This window comes from Oncorhynchus clarkii, chromosome 15 (assembly GCF_045791955.1).
Source record: "Oncorhynchus clarkii lewisi isolate Uvic-CL-2024 chromosome 15, UVic_Ocla_1.0, whole genome shotgun sequence".
Taxonomy (NCBI): Eukaryota; Metazoa; Chordata; class Actinopteri; order Salmoniformes; family Salmonidae; genus Oncorhynchus; species Oncorhynchus clarkii.
In genome coordinates, this window is record NC_092161.1 from 8,115,460 (window position 1) to 8,142,981 (window position 27,522).

The 27,522-nt window shown below is 46.4% G+C and overlaps 1 protein-coding gene across 1 annotated transcript in view; it reads right to left on the reverse strand.

Moving 5' to 3' along the window:
- The window catches only part of LOC139366663 (TLC domain-containing protein 4-B-like), a 31,659-nt gene extending 4,577 nt beyond the window's left edge, over positions 1-27,082 (reverse strand). The window contains exons 1-5 of the mRNA XM_071104342.1: positions 26,913-27,082; positions 11,727-11,896; positions 10,015-10,104; positions 9,828-9,886; positions 5,171-5,265 (exon numbers count right to left, since the gene is read on the reverse strand). Of these exons, the coding sequence (XP_070960443.1) occupies positions 5,171-5,265; positions 9,828-9,886; positions 10,015-10,104; positions 11,727-11,881 (399 nt within the window). The 5' untranslated portion in view covers positions 11,882-11,896; positions 26,913-27,082. The remainder of the gene's footprint in view (positions 1-5,170; positions 5,266-9,827; positions 9,887-10,014; positions 10,105-11,726; positions 11,897-26,912) is intronic.
- Positions 27,083-27,522: the final 440 nt, after the last annotated feature.

The following is a 27,522-nucleotide window of genomic DNA, read 5'->3' on the forward strand; positions in this document are numbered from 1 at the left end:
GAATAGCTGTGCAGCGACGCTCCCCATCCAACCTGACAGAGCTTGAGAGGATCTGCAGAGAAGAATGTGAGAAACTCCCCAAATACAGGTGTGCTGTACTGAGTAATGGGTCTGAATACTTTAAATGTGATACTTCAGTTTTTTTAAATTATCAATTTGCAGAAATTTCTAAAAACCTGTTTTTGGTTTGTCATTATGGGGTATTGTGTGTAGATTGATGACGATTTTATTTTTATTTAATCCATTTTAGAATAACGAGGTAATGTAACAGAATGTGATAAATGTCAAGGGGTCTGAATACTTTCCAAATGCACTGTATAAGAGCCATGCGGTTATAGGACGGTACTGTAGCAGACCTCTGGGCCATTAAAACCCTCACATGAGCAGCAGTTAAGGGTCTCTCTCTCTCTCATATGTTATTTATTTCAGGCCTAACACAGGCTACGATTATCCAAAAGGGGAAACTTACCTTTTAACAAAAGTTCATAAATGGCATGTACTCACTCTCAAGATATGGACGTGTCAGGACACAATGCATTTGCTTCAAGTCTATACCAGAGCGGATATGAACTTTCCCCAGCATCTCTATGCTAATACCTCTAGATACTGGTAAGTCCATATTGTTACTGGACAGATAGGTCAGTGTAGCAGACAAGACAGGAAGGATTCAGTCCAGACGAGTCAGCCCGTTTTACATCCTACAAAACCTCATTTGAATTTGGTCTGGTTTTTTTTTTGCTTGAATGTTTTGCTGGTAATTGTGGGCCTAAATTATTTTAAGAAATCATATTAGCAAAGGATAAAGATAGACAGACAGATTAGGGGGGGGGGGGGGGGGGAGAAAGTGTAACTATAGTTACAAGCAACAAAAAGAAGCAACAACAAAGTTGATAGTTTAGCATGAGTTCTTGAACTCAAACAGCAATCAAATATTAGTCTATGAATTCATTTGCTTGTTTAGCAAGCTATTTTACCACAAGTTCTGTAGTATAGCCTCATTGTTTTCCCACTGATCTAGTATGACATAATAACAGAACACAATCTACAGCTGGTTTAACTAACAATATGTCACCGAATTAACTACATGGGGCGGCAGGGTAGCCTAGTGGTTAGAGCGTTGGACTAGTAACCGGAAGGTTGCAAGTTCAAACCCCCGAGCTGACAAGGTACAATCTGCCGTTCTGCCCCTGAACAGGCAGTTAACCCACTGTTCCTAGACCAGTTAACCCACTGTTCCTAGACCAGTTAACCCACTGTTCCTAGACCAGTTAACCCACTGTTCCTAGACCAGTTAACCCACTGTTCCTAGACCAGTTAACCCACTGTTCCTAGACCAGTTAACCCCACTGTTCCTAGACCAGTGTTCCTAGACCAGTTAACCCACTGTTCCTAGACCAGTTAACCCACTGTTCCTAGACCAGTTAACCCCCTGTTCCTAGACCAGTTAACCCCCTGTTCCTAGACCAGTTAACCCACTGTTCCTAGACCAGTTAACCCCACTGTTCCTAGACCAGTGTTCCTAGACCAGTTAACCCACTGTTCCTAGACCAGTTAACCCCCTGTTCCTAGACCAGTTAACCCCCTGTTCCTAGACCAGTTAACCCACTGTTCCTAGACCAGTTAACCCACTGTTCCTAGACCAGTTAACCCACTGTTCCTAGACCAGTTAACCCACTGTTCCTAGACCAGTTAACCCAGGCCGTCATTGAAAATAAGAAAAAAAAACATATATACCAGCTTTGATACAATTCTTATTTTAAATCACACAAAAAAGTAAGTCAATCAATTAGTAAGCTATGAATTACATTGGATGATGGTTAATGAGGGTTTTATGTTGATTAAGTTCTTCATGTTGACTAAGCAGTCACGAATGTCCAGTGACAGTACGGCCTTAACCACCGTGTCCATCTGTCCTTCTGATCGCCTGTCAGTTGTAGCAGCAAGACAATTATAACCACATGGTCAATTATCTTACGAAGTAGGAAGTATTGCGTTCTTCAACAACACCATTCATTTTGCTCCGTTGCTTTACCATAATGGACTTTTCTGTCTCTAGAGAGAAAGGTTTTTTAAAAAGACATTTACATAGGAATGCATTGCACCTCCGATAGGGTAGCTTATGCAATGCATATACTGTACAGTATGGTACTTCAAGTGTATTCGTTTAATCCAGTCGGGTAGGAATACAATTCGCATACAATGCTAAGGGATAATTATTGTAAAAAGGTTTAAGGATTTGGGTTGGCCTGAATCAAGGCCTGATCTTTGCCTTACTGATGAGCCTAGTTGTTAGAGCGTTGGGCCAGTAACCAGCAGGTAGCCTAGTGGTTAGAGCGTTGGGCCAGTAACCAGCAGGTAGCCTAGTGGTTAGAGCGTTGGGCCAGTAACCGAAAGGTTGCTAGATCAAATCCCCGAACTGACAAGGTAAAAATCTGCCGTTCTTCCCCTGAACAAGGAAGTTAACCCACTGTTCCATGGTAGGCCGTCATTAAAAATAAGAATTTGGTCTTAACTGACTTGCCTAGTTAGATAAAAAGGTTAAAAACTTAAAACAGAGATGCTTGAAGTTAAGTAGGCGAGCCCTCACAGAGCTATTATGGGGCATTTCAGTTGTTTTCAAGGGCCTTTTGCCATAACAGACAAGTGAGAAGAAACTGTGGAAATAGTGGGGTGGAGAGTGTGAGAGAAAGGAGACAGAACAGTAGGAAGTAAGTTGCTTTGGCATGCACACACAGTACTGTTAAGACCTGGGAAAGCCAGGAGAAAATGGAGGCATGCACAGTTCAGCTCAGTCCAGCTCTAGATAAGGCTGAGTCAGTGAAAGAAAAGCAGGACATTTTAATGGGAAGGTGATGACGAAGGGAAAGGCAACGAGGGTGTCGGCCACTACCATCACTAAGCATTCCATGCAAAAAAACACCAACACTGTCACCATAGCCATAATCATGAGCTATAGAACCAGGTGACCAGGAAGACTACAGACCAAGGGTGAACAGCAGTGACCTGGATGACTGGGCTCAAAACCTGTTTCAGCATTATAACTAGTGGTTATAGTGGCTTTAACCAGCATACAACCTGTTTCAGCATTCTAACCAGCTGTTATAGTGGTTATAACCAGTATATAACCTGTTACAGCATTATAACTAGTGGTTATAGTGGTTATAACCAGTATACAACCTGTTTCAGCATTCTAACCAGTTGTTATAGTGGTTATAACCAGTTGTTATAGTGGTTATAACCAGTTGTTATAGTGGTTATAACCAGCTTCTGTGTCACTGTCCAGTCAAACGAGACAAGTTGCTTGACAAGACAGTGCTGATGAAGCATGGTCATACCTGATACTCAACGATATCAAACCTATCAAATGTTCCTTCAATCCAAACTAAATCGCTAACGATCATCCTAAACACGAAATAACACGTACCTCTCGTACCGTAACCACAACCCTTGTCATAACAAGAGACAGTCAACAAGCAACTCCCCCCAAAAAATGAACAACACAACATCTAATTTGTGTGAGTGAACACAGAATCCTAAATCCAAGTCTACAGTAGAGTTTGACCTCATACTAATGTAACTGATTTCCTGCTCTTCTTTTCAACAGCTGAGGACTAGCTAACGAGAGGCACTTAGAATAACATGTAAAACAGTAGGTTAACATCACATGTTCTCACTAGCAGAGACCTAGCGGAGCTAACAGTAGGTTAACATCACATGTTCTCATTAGCAGAGACCTAGCGGAGCTAACAGTAGGTTAACATCACATGTTCTCATTAGCAGAGATCTAGTGGAGCTAACAGTAGGTTAACATCACATGTTCTCTCTAGCAGAGTCCTAGCGGAGCTAACAGGAGCAAAGCTGTGTTAGTTAGTTAGCATTACTCACCCTCCCTGCCCTGCGTTCAGCATCACTCACCCTCCCTGCCCTGCGTTCAGCATCACTCACCTTCCCTGCGTTCAGTATCACACTCACCCTCCCTGCCCTGCATTCAGCATCACTCACCTTTCCTGCCCTGCGTTCAGCATCACTCACTCACTCACCCTCCCTGCCCTGTGTTCAGCATCACTCACCCTCCCTGCCCTGTGTTTAGCATCACTCACCTTCCCTGCCCTGCGTTCAGCATCACTCACCTTCGCTGCCAAGCGTTCAGCATCACTCACCTTCCCTGCCCTGCATTCAGTATCACTCACCCTCCCTACCCTGCATTCAGCATCACTCACCTTCCCTGCCCTGCGTTCAGCATCACTCACTCACCCTCCTTGCCCTGCGTTCAGCATCACACTCACCCTCCCTGCCCTGCGTTCAGCATCACACTCACCCTCCCTGCCCTGCGTTCAGCATCACATTCACCCTCCCTGCCCTGCGTTCAGCATCACACTCACCCTCCCTGCCCTGCGTTCAGCATCACACTCACCCTCCCTGCCCTGCATTCAGCATCACACTCACCCTCCCTGCCCTGCGTTCAGCATCACTCACACTCCCTCCCTGCGTTCAGCATCACTCACCCTCCCTGCCCTGCGTTCAGCATCACTCACCCTCCCTGTCTTGCGTTCAGCATCACACAGCGTGACACTCTCCCTCCCTTCATTCAGCATCACTCACCCTCCCTGCCCTGCGTTCAGCATCACTCACCCTCCCTGTCCTGCATTCAGCATCACTCACCCTCCGTGCGTTCAGCATCACTCACCCTCCATGCCCTGCATTCAGCATCACTCACCCTCCCTGCCCTGCGTTCAGCATCACTCACCCTCCCTGTGTTCAGCATCACTCACCCTCCCTGCCCTGCGTTCAGCATCACTCACCCTCCCTCTCTGCGTTCAGCATCACTCACCCTCCCTGCGTTCAGCATCACTTACCCTCCCTGCGTTCAGCATCACTCACCCTCCCTGCGTTCAGCATCACTCACCCTCCCTGCCCTGCGCTCAGCATCACTCATCCTCCCTGCGTTCAGCATCACTCACCCTCCCTGCGTTCAGCATCACTCACCCTCCCTGCCCTGCGTTCAGCTTTACTCACCCTCCCTGCCCTGCGTTCAGCATCACTCACCCTCCCTGCCCTGCGTTCAGCATCACTCACCCTCCCTGCCCTCACCGTCACACAGCTGTTCACCTTTAGCTGTATCTTTCCCATCATGCCTGCATGTTCTGCTATTGGACAATAGGGAACTCACCAGTACATAGTAGTAAGCATACAGTGCAGCCAGGTGATGCACTACAAAGAACTTGTCGCCTATCGCCTTCCAATAGTAAAATATTATCAGCAGATCTGGAACACAAAGGAAAAGAGCAACACGGGAGTTAACTGAGATCATGTTGCAGCAGGTGAACAAAATGCTGGGTTCAGAAATGAAACTAAAACAAAACATTTTTACAGTCAAAAAGGAAATAGCCGATGTTCCCGATGCCGATAACCAACGTCGCCGAAGTGTGGCTAAAGATGGTCGAGGATGGCCTGTAATGAACGAGGAACGGCGAAAGTTTATTCGTCACGTGCGCCGAATACAACAGGTGTAGACCTTACAGTGAAATGCTTACTTACATGCTCTAACCAATGGTGCGGGGAAAAAAAGAGAAAAGAAAGTGTGTGTGTGTGTGTGTGTGTATATGTGTGTGTGTGTGTGTGTAGGTAAGTAAAGAAATAAAACAACAGTAAAAATACATTTGAAAATAAGAGTAGCAAGGCCATATCCAGACACCGTTAGTCAGGCTGAATGAGGTAGTATGTACATGTAGGTATCGTTAAAGTGACTAAGCATGTAGTGAACAAGGAATAGTGAAAGACAGCCTGGTGGAACAGTGAAAGACAGCCTGTAGGAACGGTGAGAGACAGCCTGTAGGAACGGTGAAGGACAGCCTGTAGGAACGGTGAAGGACAGCCTGGTGGAACGGTGAAAGACAGCCTGTGACTGTCTGAATGGTGAAAGACAGCCTGGTGGAATGGTGAAAGACAGCATGTAGGAACGGTGAAAGACAACCTGTAGGAATGGTGAAAGACAGCCTGTAGGAACGGTGAAAGACAGCCTGTCAGAACGGTGAGAGACAGCCTGGTGGAACGGTGAAGGACAGCCTGTAGGAACAGTAAAGGACAGCCTGGTGGAACGGTGAAAGACAGCCTGTGACTGTCTGAATGGTGAAAGACAGCCTGGTGGAATGGTGAAAGACAGCATGTAGGAACGGTGAAAGACAACCTGTAGGAATGGTGAAAGACAGCCTGGTGGAACGGTGAAAGACAGCCTGTAGGAAAGGTGAAAGACAGCCTGTCAGAACGGTGAGAGACAGCCTGGTGGAACGGTGAAGGACAGCCTGTAGGAACGGTGAAGGACAGCCTGGTGGAACGGTGAAAGACAGCCTGTGACTGTCTGAATGGTGAAAGACAGCCTGGTGGAATGGTGAAAGACAGCATGTAGGAACGGTGAAAGACAACCTGTAGGAATGGTGAAAGACAGCCTGTAGGAACGGTGAAAGACAGCCTGTCAGAACGGTGAAAGACAGCCTGTCAGAACGGTGAGAGACAGCCTGGTGGAACGGTGAAAGACAGCCTGTAGGAAAGGTGAAAGACAGCCTGTCAGAACGGTGAGAGACAGCCTGGTGGAACGGTGAAAGACAGCCTGTGACTGTCTGAATGGTGAAAGACAGCCTGGTGGAATGGTGAAAGACAGCATGTAGGAACGGTGAAAGACAACCTGTAGGAATGGTGAAAGACAGCCTGGTGGAACGGTGAAAGACAGCATGTAGGAAAGGTGAAAGACAGCCTGTCAGAACGGTGAGAGACAGCCTGGTGGAACGGTGAAGGACAGCCTGTAGGAACAGTGAAGGACAGCCTGGTGGAACGGTGAAAGACAGCATGTGACTGTCTGAATGGTGAAAGACAGCCTGGTGGAATGGTGAAAGACAGCCTGTAGGAACGGTGAAAGACAGCCTGTCAGAACGGTGAGAGACAGCCTGGTGGAACGGTGAAAGACAGCCTGTAGGAAAGGTGAAAGACAGCCTGTCAGAACGGTGAGAGACAGCCTGGTGGAACGGTGAAGGACAGCCTGTAGGAACGGTGAAGGACAGCCTGGTGGAACGGTGAAAGACAGCCTGTGACTGTCTGAATGGTGAAAGACAGCCTGGTGGAATGGTGAAAGACAGCATGTAGGAACGGTGAAAGACAACCTGTAGGAATGGTGAAAGACAACCTGTAGGAATGGTGAAAGACAGCCTGTAGGAACGGTGAAAGACAGCCTGTCAGAACGGTGAGAGACAGCCTGGTGGAACGGTGAAGGACAGCCTGTAGGAACAGTAAAGGACAGCCTGGTGGAACGGTGAAAGACAGCCTGTGACTGTCTGAATGGTGAAAGACAGCCTGGTGGAATGGTGAAAGACAGCATGTAGGAACGGTGAAAGACAACCTGTAGGAATGGTGAAAGACAGCCTGGTGGAACGGTGAAAGACAGCCTGTAGGAAAGGTGAAAGACAGCCTGTCAGAACGGTGAGAGACAGCCTGGTGGAACGGTGAAGGACAGCCTGTAGGAACGGTGAAGGACAGCCTGGTGGAACGGTGAAAGACAGCCTGTGACTGTCTGAATGGTGAAAGACAGCCTGGTGGAATGGTGAAAGACAGCATGTAGGAACGGTGAAAGACAACCTGTAGGAATGGTGAAAGACAGCCTGTAGGAACGGTGAAAGACAGCCTGTCAGAACGGTGAAAGACAGCCTGTCAGAACGGTGAGAGACAGCCTGGTGGAACGGTGAAAGACAGCCTGTAGGAAAGGTGAAAGACAGCCTGTCAGAACGGTGAGAGACAGCCTGGTGGAACGGTGAAAGACAGCCTGTGACTGTCTGAATGGTGAAAGACAGCCTGGTGGAATGGTGAAAGACAGCATGTAGGAACGGTGAAAGACAACCTGTAGGAATGGTGAAAGACAGCCTGGTGGAACGGTGAAAGACAGCATGTAGGAAAGGTGAAAGACAGCCTGTCAGAACGGTGAGAGACAGCCTGGTGGAACGGTGAAGGACAGCCTGTAGGAACAGTGAAGGACAGCCTGGTGGAACGGTGAAAGACAGCATGTGACTGTCTGAATGGTGAAAGACAGCCTGGTGGAATGGTGAAAGACAGCCTGTAGGAACGGTGAAAGACAGCCTGTCAGAACGGTGAGAGACAGCCTGGTGGAACGGTGAAAGACAGCCTGTAGGAAAGGTGAAAGACAGCCTGTCAGAACGGTGAGAGACAGCCTGGTGGAACGGTGAAGGACAGCCTGTAGGAACGGTGAAGGACAGCCTGGTGGAACGGTGAAAGACAGCCTGTGACTGTCTGAATGGTGAAAGACAGCCTGGTGGAATGGTGAAAGACAGCATGTAGGAACGGTGAAAGACAACCTGTAGGAATGGTGAAAGACAGCCTGTAGGAACGGTGAAAGACAGCCTGTCAGAACGGTGAAAGACAGCCTGTCAGAACGGTGAGAGACAGCCTGGTGGAACGGTGAAAGACAGCCTGTAGGAAAGGTGAAAGACAGCCTGTCAGAACGGTGAGAGACAGCCTGGTGGAACGGTGAAAGACAGCCTGTGACTGTCTGAATGGTGAAAGACAGCCTGGTGGAATGGTGAAAGACAGCATGTAGGAACGGTGAAAGACAACCTGTAGGAATGGTGAAAGACAGCCTGGTGGAACGGTGAAAGACAGCCTGTAGGAAAGGTGAAAGACAGCCTGTCAGAACGGTGAGAGACAGCCTGGTGGAACGGTGAAGGACAGCCTGTAGGAACAGTGAAGGACAGCCTGGTGGAACGGTGAAAGACAGCATGTGACTGTCTGAATGGTGAAAGACAGCCTGGTGGAATGGTGAAAGACAGCCTGTAGGAACGGTGAAAGACAGCCTGTCAGAACGGTGAGAGACAGCCTGGTGGAACGGTGAAAGACAGCCTGTAGGAAAGGTGAAAGACAGCCTGTCAGAACGGTGAGAGACAGCCTGGTGGAACGGTGAAAGACAGCCTGTAGGAAAGGTGAAAGACAGCCTGTCGGAACGGTGAAAGACAGCCTGTCAGAACGGTGAAAGACAGCCTGTAGGAACGGTGAAAGTCAGCCTGTCAGAACGGTGAAAGACAGCCTGTCAGAACGGTGAAAGACAGCCTGTCAGAACGGTGAAAGACAGCCTGTAGGAACGGTGAAAGTCAGCCTGTAGGAACGGTGAAAGACAGCCTGGTGGAACGGTGAAAGACAGCCTGGTGGAACGGTGAAAGACAGCCTGTAGGAACGGTGAAAGACAGCATGTAGGAACGGTGAAAGACAGCATGTAGGAACGGTGAAAGAAAGCCTGTAGGAACGATGAAAGACAGCATGTAGGAACGGTGAAAGATAGCCTGTCAGAACAGTGAAAGACAGCCTGTAGGAACGGTGAAAGACAGCATGTAGGAACGGTGAAAGACAGCATGTAGGAACGGTGAAAGATAGCCTGTCAGAACAGTGAAAGACAGCCTGTAGGAACGGTGAAGGACAGCCTGTAGGAATGGTGAAAGACAGCCTGTAGGAACGGTGAAGGACAGCCTTTAGGAACGGTGAAGGACAGCCTGTAGGAATGGTGAAGGACAGCCTGTAGGAATGGTGAAAGACAGCCTGTAGGAATGGTGAAAGACAGCCTGTAGGAATGGTGAAAGACAGCCTGTAGGAATGGTGAAAGACAGCCTGTAGGAACGGTGAAAGACAGCCTGTAGGAATGGTGAAAGACAGCCTGTAGGAATGGTGAAAGATAGCCTGTAGGAACGGTGAAAGACAGCCTGTAGGAACGGTGAAAGACAGCCTGTAGGAACAGTGAAAGTGTGTATGCGACTAAAGTATGTCCGTGCCGATCTTACCAGATATGAGGTAGCCTGTTGTCATGCCAACATTTATCTTCACAAGTGTGGGATCTCCCCTGTTGGCAGAAAAAGACGGGATAAACGTTCAACACATCACAACACGGTTCTATATAACATACAGTAGCAGTATGTACACAACACCGTGCCTCCATCACACACTACGACAGAGCAACAGGGTCCTCACCAGACGGGGTCTTCATTGACGGCGTCGTCAAACAGCAGGATGTAGAGGCAAAAGAACCCCACAACCAGGGCATGAAGTGTGGACACCGTCCTAAAACACACAGAAACCTTGTCAAATCTGTGATGAAACACACACACACACACACACCTTGTCAAATCTGTGATAAAACACACACACACCTTGTCAAATCTGTGATGAAACATACACACACACCTTGTCAAATCTGTGATGAAACACACACACACCTTGTCAAATCTGTGATGAAACACACACACACCTTGTCAAATCTGTGATGAAACACACACACCTTGTCAAATCTGTGATAAAACACACACACACCTTGTCAAATCTGTGATGAAACACACACACACCTTGTCAAATCTGTGATGAAACACTTTTTAATAAGTGATGCAGATTAAGCGTTTCAGAGTGCAGGAGGGCGCAGGGTGAATTAACTCTCTGGTTTCACGGCCACCGGCAGGCAGATTCAGACCAATTAGAGAAGGAGATGAAACGCTGTTCAGGGGTCAGTCAGTCACTCAGATATCAGAGAATCAGGCAGTCAGACAGACAGCAGAGGGTCAGTCAGTCAGTCAGAGGAGAGTCAGGCAGTCAGTCAGAGGAGAGTCAGACAGTCAGAGGAGAGTCAGACAGTCAAAGGAGAATCAGACAGTCAGACAGACAGCAGAGGGTCAGTCAGTCAGAGGAGAATCAGTCAGTCAGAAGAGACTCAGGCAGTCAGAGGAGAGTCAGTCAGTCAGAGGAGAATCAGGCAGTCAGACAGACAGCAGAGGGTCAGTCAGTCAGAGGAGAATCAGTCAGTCAGTCAGAGGAGAGTCAGACAGTCAGAGGAGAATCAGTCAGTCAGTCAGACAGCAGAGTCAGTAAGTCAGTCAGATATCAGTCAGTCAGTCAGTCAGTCCGATATCAGTCAGTCAGTCAGTCAGATATCAGAGTCAGTCAGTCAGATATCAGTCAGTCGGTCAGACAGATATCAGAGTAAGTCAGTCAGACGGCAGAGTCAGTCAGACAGCACAGTCAGTCAGAGAGCACAGTCAGTCAGTCAGATGGCAGAGAGTCAGTCAGTCAGACAGCACAGTCAGTCAGATGGCAGAGAGTCAGTCAGTCAGATGGCAGAGAGTCAGTCAGTCAGTCAGACAGCACAGTCAGTCAGATGGCAGAGAGTCAGTCAGTCAGATGGCAGAGAGTCTGGCAGTCAGATAGCAGAGAGTCTGGCAGTCAGATGGCAGAGAGTCTGGCAGTCAGATGGCAGAGAGTCAGTCAGTCAGATAGCAGAGAGTCTGGCAGTCAGATGGCAGAGAGTCTGGCAGTCAGATGGCAGAGAGTCAGTCAGTCAGATAGCAGAGAGTCTGGCAGTCAGATGGCAGAGAGTCTGGCAGTCAGATAGCAGGGATTCTGGCAGTCAGATAGCTGGGATTCTGGCAGTCAGATAGCTGGGATTCTATCTTGCAACCTTTCGGTTACTAGACCAACGCTTTAACCACTAGGCTACCAGCCGCCCCAGATAAGGAGCCACATTGAGTAAATTACCTGTGTAATGACCTGTGAAAACATCTGGGTGACTTGAGGCATTGACAAATTAACAACAATAACACATTTATAGCAGACTGTCAAAACTGGCATGTATGTAGTGACACATGAAGGACGATCATATGATATCAGTGTTGCAGCCAGTAGCCAATGTTGTGTACCTTGAGTTCCATTCCACTTTCTGCTGGTCTGCTAGGCGTAGGAAGCCAGAACTGGCGCGGGGGGAGACCCAGGGACTGACCCGGTGGAAGAGCCACTGGAAGGAGAGGAAACTGGTGACCAAGATGACTAGGATCAGCTGGCTGAACAGGTCCATGGCTGCCCAACCCCACTGGAGAGAGAGAGGAAGAGAGGAGAGGAGAGGGGAGAGAGGAAGAGAGGAAGAGAGGAAGAGAGGAGAGGAGAGGAAAGAGGAAGAGAGGAGAGAGGAAGAGAGGAGAGGGGAAGAGAGGAGAGGGGAAGAGAGGAGAGGGGAAGAGAGGAGAGGGGAAGAGAGGAAGAGAGGAGAGGGGAAGAGAGGAAAGAGGAAGAGAGGAGAGAGAAGAGAGGAGAGGAAGAGAGGAGAGAGGAAGAGAGGAGAGAGGAAGAGGGGAGAGAGGAAGTGAGGAAGAGAGCAGAGAGGAAGAGAGGAGAGAGGAAGAGCGAGGAAGAGAGAGAGAGAGCAGAGAAGAGAGAGAAAGAGGAGAGAGGAAGAGATCAAGAGAGGAAGAGAGAAGAGAGGAAGAGCGAGGAAGAGAGAGAGCAGAGAAGAGAGAGAAAGAGGAGAGAGGAAGAGATCAAGAGAGGAAGAGAGGAGAGAGGAAGAGCGAGGAAGAGAGAGAAGAGAGAAGAGAGAGAAAGAGGAGAGAAAGAGAGAGGGAGAACGAGGAAGAGAGAGAGCAGAGAAGAGAGAGAAAGAGGATAGGAAGAGAGGAAGAGAGAGAGAAGAGAGAGAAAGAGGAGAGAAAGAGAGAGGGCAGAGAGGAAGAGAGGAGAGAGGAAGAGCGAGGAAGAGAGAGAGAAGAGAGAAGAGAGAGAAAGAGGAGAGAAAGAGAGAGAGCAGAGAGAAGAGAGGAGAGAGGAAGAGCGAGGAAGAGAGAGAGAAGAGAGAAGAGAGAGAAAGAGGAGAGAAAGAGAGAGAGCAGAGAGAAGAGAGGAGAGAGGAAGAGAGAGAAAGAGGAGAGAAAGAGAGAGAGCAGAGAGAAGAGAGGAGAGAGGAAGAGAGGAGAGAGGAGAGAGGAAGAGAGGAGAGAGGAGAGAGGAAGAGAGAGAAGAGAGAAGAGAGAGAAAGAGGAGAGAAAGAGAGAGAGCAGAGAGAAGAGAGGAGAGAGGAAGAGCGAGGAAGAGAGGAGAGAGGAAGAGCGAGGAAGAGAGAGAAAGAGAGAGAGCAGAGAAAAGAGAGGAGAGAGGAAGAGCGAGGAAGAGAGAGAGAAGAGAGAAGAGAGAGAAAGAGGAGAGAAAGAGAAGAGAGGAGAGGAAGAGTGAGGAAGAGAGAGAGAAGAGAGAAGAGAGAGAAAGAGGAGAGAAAGAGAGAGAGCAGAGAGAAGAGAGGAGAGAGGAAGAGCGAGGAAGAGCGAGAGAAGAGAGAAGAGAGAGAAAGAGGAGAGAAAGAGAGAGAGCAAAGAGAAGAGAGGAGAGAGGAAGAGAGGAGAGAGGAGAGAGGAAGAGAGGAAGAGAGAGGAAGAGAGAGAGAAGAGAGAAGAGAGAGAAAGAGGAGAGAAAGAGAGAGCAGAGAGAAGAGAGGAGAGAGGAAGAGAGAGGAACAGAGAGAGAAGAGAGAAGAGAGAGAAAGAGGAGAGAAAGAGAGAGAGCAGAGAGAAGAGAGGAGATGGGAAGAGCGAGGAAGAGAGAGAGAAGGTAGAAGAGAGAGAAAGAGGAGAGAAAGAGAGAGAGCAGAGAGAAGAGAGGAGAGAGGAAGAGAGAGAGAAGAGAGAAAGACGAGAGAAAGAGGAGAGAAAGAGAGAGAGCAGAGAGAAGAGAGAAGAGAGGAAGAGAGAGGAAGAGAGAGAGAAGAGAGAAGAGAGAGAAAGAGGAGAAAGAGTCTTTAAACATTAAAATACATTTTATAATACGATCACATTTTCACATAAAACACACTGTTACAAACAGACATAATACACTGACATATTGACTAGATAAATACTCCAACTGTCTATAAAGATAGATTGATTCTTCATCTGTCATAGTCCAGCATAACTTTCCTGCATTATATTTAAATGCTTTTAAAGTATCGTTTGAATTTATACATTGAAATGTTTCTGGTTTCATCAGATAAATGATTCCATTTCTTTATTGCTCTGAAACTAAATGTTATTTTGCTTATTTCTCTTTTCTGTTTTCTGTCTGGATAACACATAGATGGTGGACAATCTATTCCTAGTATTTACTGAATGTCTGTCTCTTACCAACTGAATACTGCTGTGAATAGAGTTTGGCTGTTTTAAATGGTGTATATTATGAATTAAAATAAGCATGTTTTTTTCAATTATTTGTTGACTGATGACCAACCAGGAGCATTGTGTGTGACTGCAACAGAAGAACCGTATCTCCACCTTAAAACAATCCTTTCTGCTTTGTTCTGTGCAATGTGCAGCCTCCTAATCTCACTTGCTGTTGCATTTTCCCAGACCACAGAACAGTAGTTCACCTGACTCCCAATTAATGCTTGGGTTATTTGCTTAAGAATCTTTCCCGGTAAATATTTAGCTATCCTTCTGATCATGCATACAGTTGTACATTTTTTTTTTTTACATAGATTATTTATTTGAGACAACCAAGATAAGCAGGTTTCTAGCTGCACTTCTAGAGTTTGGTTTCTGACACTTCCTCAATTTGTACTCCTCCCATGCTGCGTTGATCTGGTCCTGGTGGAACAGACCAACATAACGGTGTGGTTTTCTTGGTGTTTAAAATAAGTTTGTTCCGGCAAACCCACTCCCTGATATTTCCCATATCCTCTTGTAGAGCTTGCTGTACCTGTTGAACCAAATGTCTTGCTGTATAAATTGTAGTATCATCTGCAAATATAGTAGCTTGAGTTCAGATAAGGCATAGGGAATATATTAAGTAAAGAAGTGGCCCAAGGCAGAGAGAGAAAGAGAGAGAGAGAGAGAGAGAGAGAGAGAGAGAGAGAGAGAGAGAGAGAGAGAGAGAGAGAGGGAGGGCAGGGGAGAGAGAGGGCAGAGAGGGAGGGCAGGGGAGAGAGAGGGCAGGTGAGAGAGAGGGAGGGAGGGCAGGTGAGAGAGAGGGAGGGAGGGAGGGAGGGAGGGAGGTGAGAGTTGAATGAAAGGTCAGATAGATTCAACTAAATAGGGGTGTGGAGAAGCTAGGTGCTTTAGTCTGAACTAGGGGAGTGGAGAAGCTAGGTGATTAAGGCTGAACTAGGGGAGTGGAGAAGCTAGGTGCTTTAGGCTGAACTAGGGGAGTGGAGAAGCTAGGTGATTAAGGCTGAACTAGGGAAGTGGAGAAGCTAGGTGATTAAGGCTGAACTAGGGGAGTGGAGAAGCTAGGTGCTTTAGGCTGAACTAGGGGAGTGGAGAAGCTAGGTGATTAAGGCTGAACTAGGGGAGTGGAGAAGCTAGGTGCTTAAGGCTGAACTAGGGGAGTGGGGAAGCTAGGTGCTTTAGTCTGAACTAGGGGAGTGGAGAAGCTAGGTGCTTTAGTCTGAACTAGGGGAGTGGAGAAGCTAGGTGCTTTAGTCTGAACTAGGGGAGTGGAGAAGCTAGGTGCTTAAGGCTGAACTAGGGGAGTGGAGAAGCTAGGTGCTTAAGGCTGAACTAGGGGAGTGGAGAAGCTAGGTGATTAAGGCTGAACTAGGGGAGTGGAGAAGCTAGGTGCTTTAGTCTGAACTAGGGGAGTGGAGAAGCTAGGTGCTTAAGGCTGAACTAGGGAAGTGGAGAAGCTAGGTGATTAAGGCTGAACTAGGGGAGTGGAGAAGCTAGGTGCTTAAGGCTGAACTAGGGGAGTGGAGAAACTAGGTGCTTTAGGCTGAACTAGGGGAGTGGAGAAGCTAGGTGCTTAAGGCTGAACTAGGGGAGTGGAGAAGCTAAGTGCTACAGGCTGAACTAGGGGAGTGGAGAAGCTAGGTGATTAAGGCTGAACTAGGGGAGTGGAGAAGCTAGGTGCTTAAGGCTGAACTAGGGGAGTGGAGAAGCTAGGTGCTTAAGGCTGAACTAGGGGAGTGGAGAAGCTAGGTGCTTTAGGCTGAACTAGGGGAGTGGAGAAGCTGGGTGCTTAAGGCTGAACTAGGGGAGTGGAGAAGCTAGGTGCTTTAGGCTGAACTAGGGGAGTGGAGAAGCTAGGTGATTAAGGCTGAACTAGGGGAGTGGAGAAGCTAGGTGATTAAGGCTGAACTAGGGGAGTGGAGAAGCTAGGTGCTTTAGGCTGAACTAGGGGAGTGGAGAAGCTAGGTGCTTTACGCTGAACTAGGGGAGTGGAGAAGCTAGGTGCTTTAGGCTGAGGAGCCAACAGCGGGTCACAATTCACCTTGTATTTGTTCATTTGTTAAGCACTTTTGAAAAGCATCTATTAATGAAGTTTGATGGATCGCAAGAGGCACACTGACTCAAACAGAGGAAGCACTGTGGATAATAAAGTGTTTGTGGCAATGCTGACATTATTGCCAGGGACAGGGTCCAGGCAAGGAATAAACAAAAGAGTTCACCTAGAACATGGAGCCAAGGTATTACGCCAGAGACACTGGAGTAGATCATTGCTGATCTATACAATGTGTTAGGCTATAAACAGAGGGTAGGCTAAATATTAAAAGACCTGTGTAGATATGGTGGGCCTGTCATAGGCTGGACTTTAGGGTTGTCGGCTATCGTTTGTTCTTCTGTAGTTCTTGTCACTTGGCCACTCCCCGTGCTCTCGGTGATGGTGGCTTCGTCAGGTAGATTTGTCATGATGATGATGATACAACGATATGCAATGTCCTTCGATGGTCTTAAAGTGACAGTACATGATTTCAAGTCCTAGGTACACTGTATGTATTATTGACTGAGTAGAGCGCAAGACACCATCTGTGTATGTATTGTTGTGGTACTGGCTTGAAAAAAGAAGATTGCCAGTTGTTTTTTTTAACCTGTAACTGAAGCAAGTGTATTGTAATACATATTGTATATTTTTCATAGTTTTGCCTGGTCCATTGTATTGCTCATGATCCAACCGGTGGCCTGTCATCACCAGTCTCGTACTGGATGAGATGGTCCCCGTCACCAACTGTCTCGTACTGGTTGAGATGGTCCCCGTCACCAACTGTCTCGTACTGGTTGAGATGGTCCCCGTCACCAACTGTTTCGTACTGGTTGAGATGGTCCCCGTCACCACCTGTCTTGTACTGGTTGAGATGGTCCCCGTCACCACCAGTCTCGTACTGGATGAGATGGTCCCCGTCACCACCTGTCTCGTACTGGTTGAGATGGTCCCCGTCACCAACTGTCTCGTACTGGTTGAGATGGTCCCCGTCACTAACTGTCTCGTACTGGATGAGATGGTCCCCGTCACCACCAGTCTCGTACTGGTTGAGATGGTCCCCGTCACCACCAGTCTCGTACTGGTTGAGATGGTCCCCGTCACCACCAGTCTCGTACTGGTTGAGATGGTCCCCGTCACCACCAGTCTCGTACTGGTTGAGATGGTCCCCGTCACCACCAGTCTCGTACTGGATGAGATGGTCCCCGTCACCACCAGTCTCGTACTGGATGAGATGGTCCCCGTCACCAACTGTCTCGTACTGGTTGAGATGGTCCCCGTCACCAACTGTCTCGTACTGGATGAGATGGTCCCCGTCACTAACTGTCTCGTACTGGATGAGATGGTCCCCGTCACCAACTGTCTCGTACTGGTTGAGATGGTCCCCGTCACCACCAGTCTCGTACTGGTTGAGATGGTCCCCGTCACCACCAGTCTCGTACTGGATGAGATGGTGCCCGTCACCAACTGTCTCGTACTGGTTGAGATGGTCCCCGTCACCACCAGTCTCGTACTGGTTGAGATGGTCCCCGTCACCACCAGTCTCGTACTGGATGAGATGGTGCCCCTCACTAAACAGCAACTGGCGTAGCCTGGTAGTTGAGCTCTTTCAGGTAACTGTAGTTGGCAGGTGTAGCTGTGGCAAACGTTTAATACATCTGACCATATAGGCCCTGTGCATCAAACAAAACACTTGGTTTCCATTGAGCTGGAGACGATGTCAGCAGACTGGAAGGCGAACTGTAGCACACAACAGTGATCCCTGGAGTTCTACAGGAAGTATCCATAGAGATAGGTTCCTTCTGCTGCAGAATCTTCCTTTCGGAGCCGTGCAGCGTACAAGGAGCTCATCTTCACAGATAAAGCCTTTGGCTCCAACAAGAGCCAGCTCAGCAGACTAGAAGGCGAACTGTAGCGCACAACAGTGATCCCTGGAGTTCTACAGGAAGTATCCATAGAGATAGGTTCCTTCTGCTGCAGAATCTTCCTTTCGGAGCCGTGCAGCGTACAAGGAGCTCATCCGTACAGATAAAAGCCTTTGGCTCCAACAAGAGCCAGCTCAGCAGACACCACTTACACACAGTGCAGTCTCTATGCAGAGGAGAACCCGAACGAACAACTGGAGATTATCGTGGTTGCAGCTGCGATTGGACACCCTAGAACATAAATTCCGGATGCTGCTGCGATTGGACACCCTAGAACATCAATTCCTGATGTCCTACTGTACTATGTTGCCACATGAATTCCGTCAGTAACCATTCACGTAGTAAAATGCAGCTGCTAAGCATGTTAGTTCTGCTCTCCAAATATGTTTCTGTCACTTCAGGTAACAACATTTACAGTCATGTATTATTACTGCCTATACCAGTAGATAGGCTACTCGGCTTTTACACTGCGAACCCCCCCCCTGTGCAAGGGACTATTATTGTGTACTGCAGGTTCAGCCCACCAGCTCCCAGCCCCCAGCCTCAGCTGTAAAGCCTTTATCCAGCAGCAGCAGTGTTAGGGCTATGACCCAGGAGACAGCCCGTCTCAGCCACAGCACTGATGTGTGGCAATAAAACAGACAGATCCTGCCACTCAGAGATACACGCATCAGCATAGCTTCCGCAGCGCAGAAAGAACAATGAACGCACGCAATCACAGAAGACATCTGCTGTAGCTTCGGGTGACTCTCCCAGTGAGCTAGATCAATCACTGTGGTTTTACAATAAAAAAAAGAGATCAAATTGTATTTGTCACATGCTTCGTAAACAACAGGTGAAACTAACAGTGAAATGCTGACTTCCCAACAACGCAGAGAAAGAAAATAGAGAAATAATATAAAGGTAATAACATGTAATAATAAATACAAGATGAGCAATGATAACTAGGCTATATACACAGGGTACCAGTACTAATGATAACTAGGCTATATACACAGGGTACCAGTACTGAGTAATGATAACTAGGCTATATACACAGGGTACCAGTACTGAGTAATGATAACTAGGCTATATACACAGAGTACCAGTACTGAGTAATGATAACTAGGCTATATGCACAGGGTACCAGTACTGAGTAATGATAACTAGGCTATATACACAGAGTACCAGTACTGAGTAATGATAACTAGGCTATATACACAGGGTACCAGTACTGAGTAATGATAACTAGGCTTTATACACAGGGTACCAGTACTGATAACTAGGCTTTATACACAGGGTACCAGTACTGAATAACAATAACTAGGCTTTATACACAGAGTACCAGTACTGAGTAATGATAACTAGGCTTTATACACAGGGTACCAGTACTGAATAACAATAACTAGGCTTTATACACAGAGTACCAGTACTGAGTAATGATAACTAGGCTTTATACACAGGGTACCAGTACTGAGTAATGATAACTAGGCTATATACACAGAGTACCAGTACTGAGTAATGATAACTAGGCTATATACACAGGGTACCAGTACTGAGTAATGATAACTAGGCTATATACACAGGGTACCAGTACTGAGTAATGATAACTAGGCTATATACACAGGGTACCAGTACTGACTCATACTGTGGTACTTTATAAATAGTAGCAGAAGCATATGTGATGATGCAACAAAAAAAAGCTAGGGCAAAAGGGGTCTATGCAGAAAGTCAAATAGTTAACCAAAAAGCTACCTGGACTAACTATTTATCAGTCTTATGGCTTGGGGGTTAGAAGCTGTTCAGGGTCCTGTTGGTTCCAGACTTGGTACCGCTTGCCGTGCAGTAGCAGAGAGAACAGTTCATGACTTGGGTGGCTGGAGTCTTTGAAAACATGTTGGGTCATCCTGGGAGAGTTAGTATGTGTGTGTGTGTGTGTGTGTGTGTGTGTGTGTTTATTTGTTGTTGCTTCTCTGTAATACTACAAGCAACCTAATTTATTTGGACACTGTGTTAACGAACCTCCAAACGAGCTTCAATGCCATACAACTATTCTTCCGTGGCCACAAGCTGCTCTTAAATGCAAGTCAAATTAAATGCATGCTCTTCAACCGATCGCTGCCCACACCTGCCCCGAGCCGTCCAGCATCACTACTCTGGACGGTTCTGACTTACAATATGTGGACAACTACAAATACCGAGGTGTCTGGTTAGACTGTAAACTCTCCTTCCAGACTGACATTAAGCATCTCCAATCCATAATCGGCTTCCTATTTCGCAACAAAGCATCCTTCACTCATGCTGCCAAACATACCCTCGTAAAACTGACCATCCTACCGATCCTCGACTTCGGTGATGTCATCTATAAAATAGCCTCCAACACTCTACTCAACAAATTGGATGCAGTCATCCAATTTGCCATCTGTTTTGTCACCAAAGTCCCATATATTACCCACCACTGCAACCTATATGCTCTCGTTGGCTGGCAATCGCTTCAAATTTGTTGCCAAACCCACTGGCTCCAGGTCATCTACAAGTCTCTGCTAGGTAAAGCCCCGCCTTATCTCAGCTCACTGGTCACCATAGCAGCACCCACCCGTAGCAGGCGCTCCAGAAGGTGTATCTCACTGGTCACCCCCAAAGCCAATTCCTCCTTTGGCCACCTTTCCTTCCAGTTCTCTGCTGCCAATGACTGGAACGAACTGCAAAAATCACTGGAGCTGGAAACCCATATCTCCCTCACTAGGTTTAAGCACCAGCTGTCAGAGCAGCTCACAGAGCACTGCACGTGTACATAGCCCATTTGTAAACAGCCCATCCAACTACCTCATCCCCATACTGTATTTATTTATTTATCTTGCTCCTTTGCACTCCAGTATCTCTACTTGCACAGTCATCTTCTGCACATCTACCATTCCTGTGTCTAATTGCTATATTGTAATTACTTCGCCATCATGGCCTATTTTTTGACTTACCTCCCTTATCTTACCTAATTTGTACTCAATGTATATAGATTTTTATTTTTTTATATTATTATTGACTGCATGTTTGTTTATTCCATGCATAACTCTGTGTTGTTGTATGTGCCAAACTGCTGTGCTTTATCTTGGCCAGGTCGCAGTTGTAAATGAGAACCTGTTCTCAACTAGCCTACCTGGCTAAATAAAGGTACAATTTTAAATTTAAATTATGAAGGTAGGTTCCCAATCTGGGCTAGCTAAAGCTACCTCATAGCTAGCCACCAAGCCATTTAATGCCATCAATCAAGTTAGTTAGACAAGCTAGCTGCTCTATCTTAGCTGGCATGGCTGCTGGCAAGTTTGGTAGACTTTAGAAAAGCAAGCACGCAAGCAATTACTAAGTTCACTGAATAAGACTCAGAGATGCAAAGAAGCATATTTCGTTTCCTTGAAAAAAAACCTTCAGGAGGATAGACAGCTTAAGAGGTATAATTAGATATGCATAAAAATAAACTTTTTTTTTTTACATTGAATTAAGCATAACAATTATGGCTCTAGATTGCAATAACACACGTTAATGCATGCAGTACACAGAGCGCACAGCAGCCTAGTGTGGCATTTTCCAACGTTGTGTTGCGGATTGACAATTAATGACTTCCGCCAGAAAGCAAAACGAGTTTGATGCATCATTGCACAACATTAGACGTTCCCCCCCGCGGGAACCCAAACCCATCCAAATGTGGCCATGCATCTGTAAGAAACCAATTCAAAACATTTCGATAATATATTTTACTCCTCATCGCCGGTTCACTAATGTATTTTACTCCTATTTTTTTCTGCCTTATTCAGAAAATACCTCTAATCTGATGTGCCTGAACTGATGCGTCCTTCAGCCTATCAAACGTTTATCCATGTCACAGAGTATGATATTGATCTACATGTCAGATGACAACTATGCACACAGTGTGGGAGATGCAGCTCGCCAACGAGAGGTAGGCCTACCCTATCCCTTCTAATATTCGTAGACTGCATGATCTTCAAATCAAATTTTATTAGTCACATGCACCGAATTTTAATGGTAGGTTTATTTGAACAATGAGAGACAGAATAACGACAACAAAATGCATGTCAAAAAGGTTATAAATTGATTTGCATTTTAATGAGGGAAATAAGTATTTGACCCCCTCTCAATCAGAAAGATTTCTGGCTCCCAGGTGTCTTTTACACAGGTAACGAGCTGAGATTAGGAGCACACTCTTAAAGGGAGTGCCCCTAATCTCAGTTTGTTACCTGTATAAAAGACACCTGTCCACAGAAGCAATCAATCAATCAATCAGATTCCAAACTCTCCACCATGGCCAAGACCAAAGAGCTCTCCAAGGATGTCAGGGACAAGATTGTAGACCTACACAAGGCTGAAATGGGCTACAAGACCATCGCCAAGCAGCTTGGTGAGAAGGTGACAACAGTTAGTGCGATTATTCACAAATGGAAGAAACACAAAAGAACTGTCAATCTCCCTCGGCCTGGGGCTCCATGAAATATCTCACGAGTGGGGGGGAGAACGGTGAGGAATCAGCCCAGAACTACACGGGAGGATCTTGTCAATGATCTCAAGGCAGCTGAGACCATAGTCACCAAGAAAACAATTGGTAATACACTACGCCGTGAAGGACTGAAATCCTGCAGCGCCCGCAAGGTCAGCCTGCTCAAGAAAGCACATATACATGCCCGTCTGAAGTTTGCCAATGAACATCTGAATGATTCAGAGGACAACTGGGTGAAAGTGTTGTGGTCAGATGAGACCAAAATGGAGCTCTGTGGCATCAACTCAACTCGTCGTGTTTGGAGAAGGAATGCTGGCTATGACCCCAAGAACACCATCCCGCTGTCAAACATGGAGGTGGAAACATTATGCTTTGGGGGTGTTTTTCTGCTAAGGGGGCAGGTCAAATTCACCGCATCAAAGGGACGATGGACGGGGCCATGTACCGTCAATTCTTGGGTGAGAACCTCCTTCCCTCAGCCAGGGCATTGAAAATAGGTTGTGGGTGGGTATTCCAGCATGACAACGACCCAAAACACACGGCCAAGGCAACAAAGGAGTGGCTCAAGAAGAAGCACTTTAAGGTCCTGGAGTGGCCTAGCCAGTCTCCAGACCTTAGTCCCATAGAAAATCTGTGGAGGGAGCTGAAGGTTCGAGTTGCCAAACGTCAGCCTCAAAACCTTAATGACGAAGATCTGCAAAGAGGAGTGGGACAAAATCCCTCCTGAGATGTGTGCAAACCTGGTGGCCAACGACAAGAAACGTCTGACCTCTGTGATTGCCAACAAGGGTTTTGCCACCAAGTCATGTTTTGCAGAGGAGTCAAATACTTATTTCCCTCATTAAAATGCAAATCAATTCATAACATTTTTTCACATGTGTTTTTCTGGACTTTTTTTGTTGTTATTCTGTCTCTCACTGTTCAAATAAACCTTCCATTAAAATTATGGACTGATCATTTCTTTGTCAGTGGACAAATGTACAAAATCAGCAGGGGATCAAATACTTTCTTCCCTCACTGTAACAGGAGTAGACCTTACAGTGAAATGCTTACTTATGAGCCCCTAACCAACTATGCAGTAAAAACATATATATACTGTATATCTCCAGTGGGGAGAACAAGTATTTGATACACTGACGATTTTGCAGGTTTTTCTACTTACAAAGCATGTAGAGGTCTGTAATTTTTATCATAGGTACACTTCATCTGTGAGAGATGGAATCTAAAACAAAACTCCAGAAAAAAAGACAGATTGTATGATTTTTAAGTAATTAATTTTCATTTTATTGCGTGACATAAGTAGGGGCGGCAGGGTAGCCTAGTGGTTAGAGCGTTGGACTAGTAACCGGAAGGTTGCAAGTTCAAACCCCCGACAAATCTGTCGTTCTGCCCCTGAACCCACTGTTTCTAGGCCGTCATTGAAAATAAGAATTTGCCTAGTTAAATAAATATAAAAAATGCAAAAAACAATGATCACCTACCAACCAGTAAGATTTCAGGCTCTCACAGACCTGTTATTTTTTCTTTAAGGAGCCCTCCTCACTCCTCACTCATTACCTGTATTAACTGCACCCGTTTGAACTCGTTACCCGTGTAAAAGACAACTGTCCACACTCAATCAAACAGACAACAACCTCTCCACAATGGCCAAGACCAGAGAGCTGTGTAAGGACATCAGGGATAAAATTGTAGACCTGCACAAGGCTGGGATGGGCTACAGGACTATAGGCAAGCAGCTTGGTGAGAAGGCAACAACTGTGGGCGCAATTATTAGAAAATGGAAGAAGTTCAAGATGACGGTCAATCATCCTAGGTCTGGGGCTCCATGCAAGATCCATGCAGCAGTAAAATAACAATAGCGAGACTATATACAGGGGGGTACCGATACTGAGTACTCACCGGTTAGTTGAGGTAATATTTACATGTAGGTAGAGTTAAAGTGACTATGCATAGATGATAACAACAGAGAGTAGCGGTGTAAAAGAGGGGGGGCAATACAAATAGTCTGGGAGGCCATTTGATTAGATGTTCAGCAGTCTTATGGATTGGGGGTAGAAGCTGTTTAAAAGCCTCTTGGACCTAGACTTGGGCCTCCAGTACCGCTTGACGTGCGGTAGCAGAGAGAACAGTCTATGACTAGGGTGGCTGGAGTCTTTGACAATTTTTAGGGTCTTCCTCTGACACCGCCTGGTATAGAGGTCCTGGATGGCAGGAAGTCCGGTCCCAGTGTTGTACTGGGCCATTTGCACTACCCTCTGTAGTGCCTTGCAGTCGGAGGCCAAGCAGTTGCCATACCGGGCAGTGATGCAAGCAGTAAGGATGTTCTTGATGGTGCATCTGTAGAACCTATTGAGGATCTGAGGACCCATGCCAAATCTTTTCAGTCTCCTAAGGGGGAATAGGTCTTGTCGTGCCCTCTTCACGACTGTCTTGGTGCGCTTGGACCATGTTAGTTTGTTGGTGATGTGGACACTAAGGAACTTTGAAGCTCTCAACCTGCTCCACTGCAGCCCTGTCGATGACAATGGAGGCGTGCTCTCTGAACCAACTATATTAATTTGGCGACAGGTTGAAAAGCATTAAACATTTATGGCAATTTAGCAAGCTAGCTTGCTGTTTGGTGTATTACCACTACCAACTGGACTGGAGAGTGGACCTCAGTTCATCTTTCAATCACCCACGTGGGTATATACTCCTAAAAACCAATGAGGAGATGGAAGAGGCGGGACTTGCAGCGCATCAAGCATCACAAACAGAAGCAAGTTCTGTTTAACATGATGAGCACACTGCTCATGTCACTTAAAATAGAACTTGGTTCTATTTGTGAAGCTCAATGCACTGCAAGTCCCGCCTCTCAAATCACCTCATTGGTTTTTAGGAGCATATACCCACGTGGGTGATTGATAGATGAACTGAGGTCCACACTCCATTCGGTTGTAGTAATACAGCTGACCCCATATCAAGTCCAAAGAAGAAAAAGAAGCCTGGAGGAAGGAGGAGAGATGACGAGAAACAAATCTGGTTTACCGTTTTAACTGTGGATTCATTGTCTGAGTAGAGGACCTTGTGCATTTCAGGTAAAATAACAACCCAATGTTTATATACCAGGACAAATTAGACAGCAACAGCAAGCTAGCTAAAATGCCATAAATGTTTAATGCATTTCGACCTGTCCAAAAAAAATGTATATAATTGGTTCAGAGTTTGTTTTGATATTTCAACATGCATGTCCTGATCATGTCTGGTGTGGGTGGGGGGGGACAAAGTCAGTGCAGGCACATGTGCGGTCTGGTCAGCATGTTAGCCTCTGGCTACACAGAAGCTCATTAATGCGCCGCAAGCAGTGTGGGCGCAATGACTGAATAACATGTATGTGTAAAAAAAAGAAATGCAATGCAAGCGTGATTTTGTCCACCCACGCCAGACGCGATCAGACCAGATTAAAATATCAAAACTAACTCTTAACCAACTATATTCATTTGGTGACAAGTCAAAGAGCATTAAACATACGGCAAAACACAGCTGATTAATCAAATTGCGTTCTAAACTGAAGATCATGATTAGGTGATTATTGGAGTCAGGTGTGTCAGCTGTTGCAAAACAGTGACACCAATCAGACCCTGGAGGACTGGAATCAATCTGGGTTTAGGGTTTTGCTTGCGTGCATCACCCAACCTGGCATTACAGGAAGGATACCGGGAGGCTGAGGACAACATCAGGGCCAGCAAACCAACTGCATAATCTGGCATCCCCGTCATCAAATCACATAGCTCCAGTGGGTTGTTAGAAGCACCAGTCGCTGTCATAAACGGGCACACTCCGTTGTGAAGGAACTCTCCGAGCTGGTTTAATCAACATCAATGTCTTTGTTTTGTTAATTTACCTAATTGTTATGTCTACTTAAATGTTTTCTCTTTATGGCTCCCGACTGGCATAGAAGTCTAAGGCACTGCATCTCCGTGTTAGAGGCGTCACTGCAGACACCCTGGTTCGACTCCATGCTGTATCACAACCGGCCGTGATTGAGAGTCCCACAGGACGGCACACAATTGGTCCAGCTTCGGTGTAGGCAGTCATTGTAAATAAGAATTTGTTCTTAACTGACTTGCCTAGTTAAATAAAGGTTAAATGAAGAAAACAAAATATTGTAGGCCTATACTGCAATTCAGTTTGTAGCCAACAAATGAAACAATAAATCCTGCGCATGTGTGTATATACATATATACAGTATATGTGATGTAGCGTAACATTAAAACGATGCAGTTATATCGTGGTAGATGCGTTTACAATCAAAGATAATTCAGTCAATGTATCATTTATCATTTTCATTCGGATATTTTCAACCAATTTAACTAACAACATTCACGAACCAGCTCACGTTGCATTGCACGAACGGCATTTCCTTCACTGTAATTGTAACACAGCGTATGGTTCAAAATCATAAACGAACAGCCTAAGACACACACATGAACAGTCAGATTTACCTTTCTTCAGGCTTCCATGCAGATCTCTGTTCCGAACTCAACTGGTTTGTGATGGTGCGAAGGCATGGCAAATTCTGTCCGATGTTATGTTTAGTACTTTTAATATAGCTCTCTCGGAGCCTACAAGTCCGATTTTACCGTGCAAAGGGGAACCGTAGTTCTAAACTGCATTGCACAGAATGATAAATCCACCCCAAATAACGCGCAAATTGACAACCGTGTGGGATGCAGCGAAACTGACGCTCGCTTATGGAAGTGATGGGGAGGTTACAGTAGGGCAGGGCACTTCGATCATTTGGGGATCGAACTACAGCTACATTCTTAAAGAGATAGGCCTATTCACATACACCCCCTCCCTCCCAACACACACACGCGTTCATGAAATGTATGTGAATTTGCTAATATCAATTTAACTCCCTGATCAACAGTGACAATGTTTGGTGTTGCTGAAAAGACCATGGTTAGAACAGTGGTCCTGTGACTCAGATGGTGTTGGGGGGGGGGGGGTATGGCCTACCAGGTGGTTTAGACTAGGGTGGCAATTCCAGTCCTCGGGGGCCTGATTGGTGACACAGTTTTGGGCTGACCCACGCTCAAGCAATAAATAGCC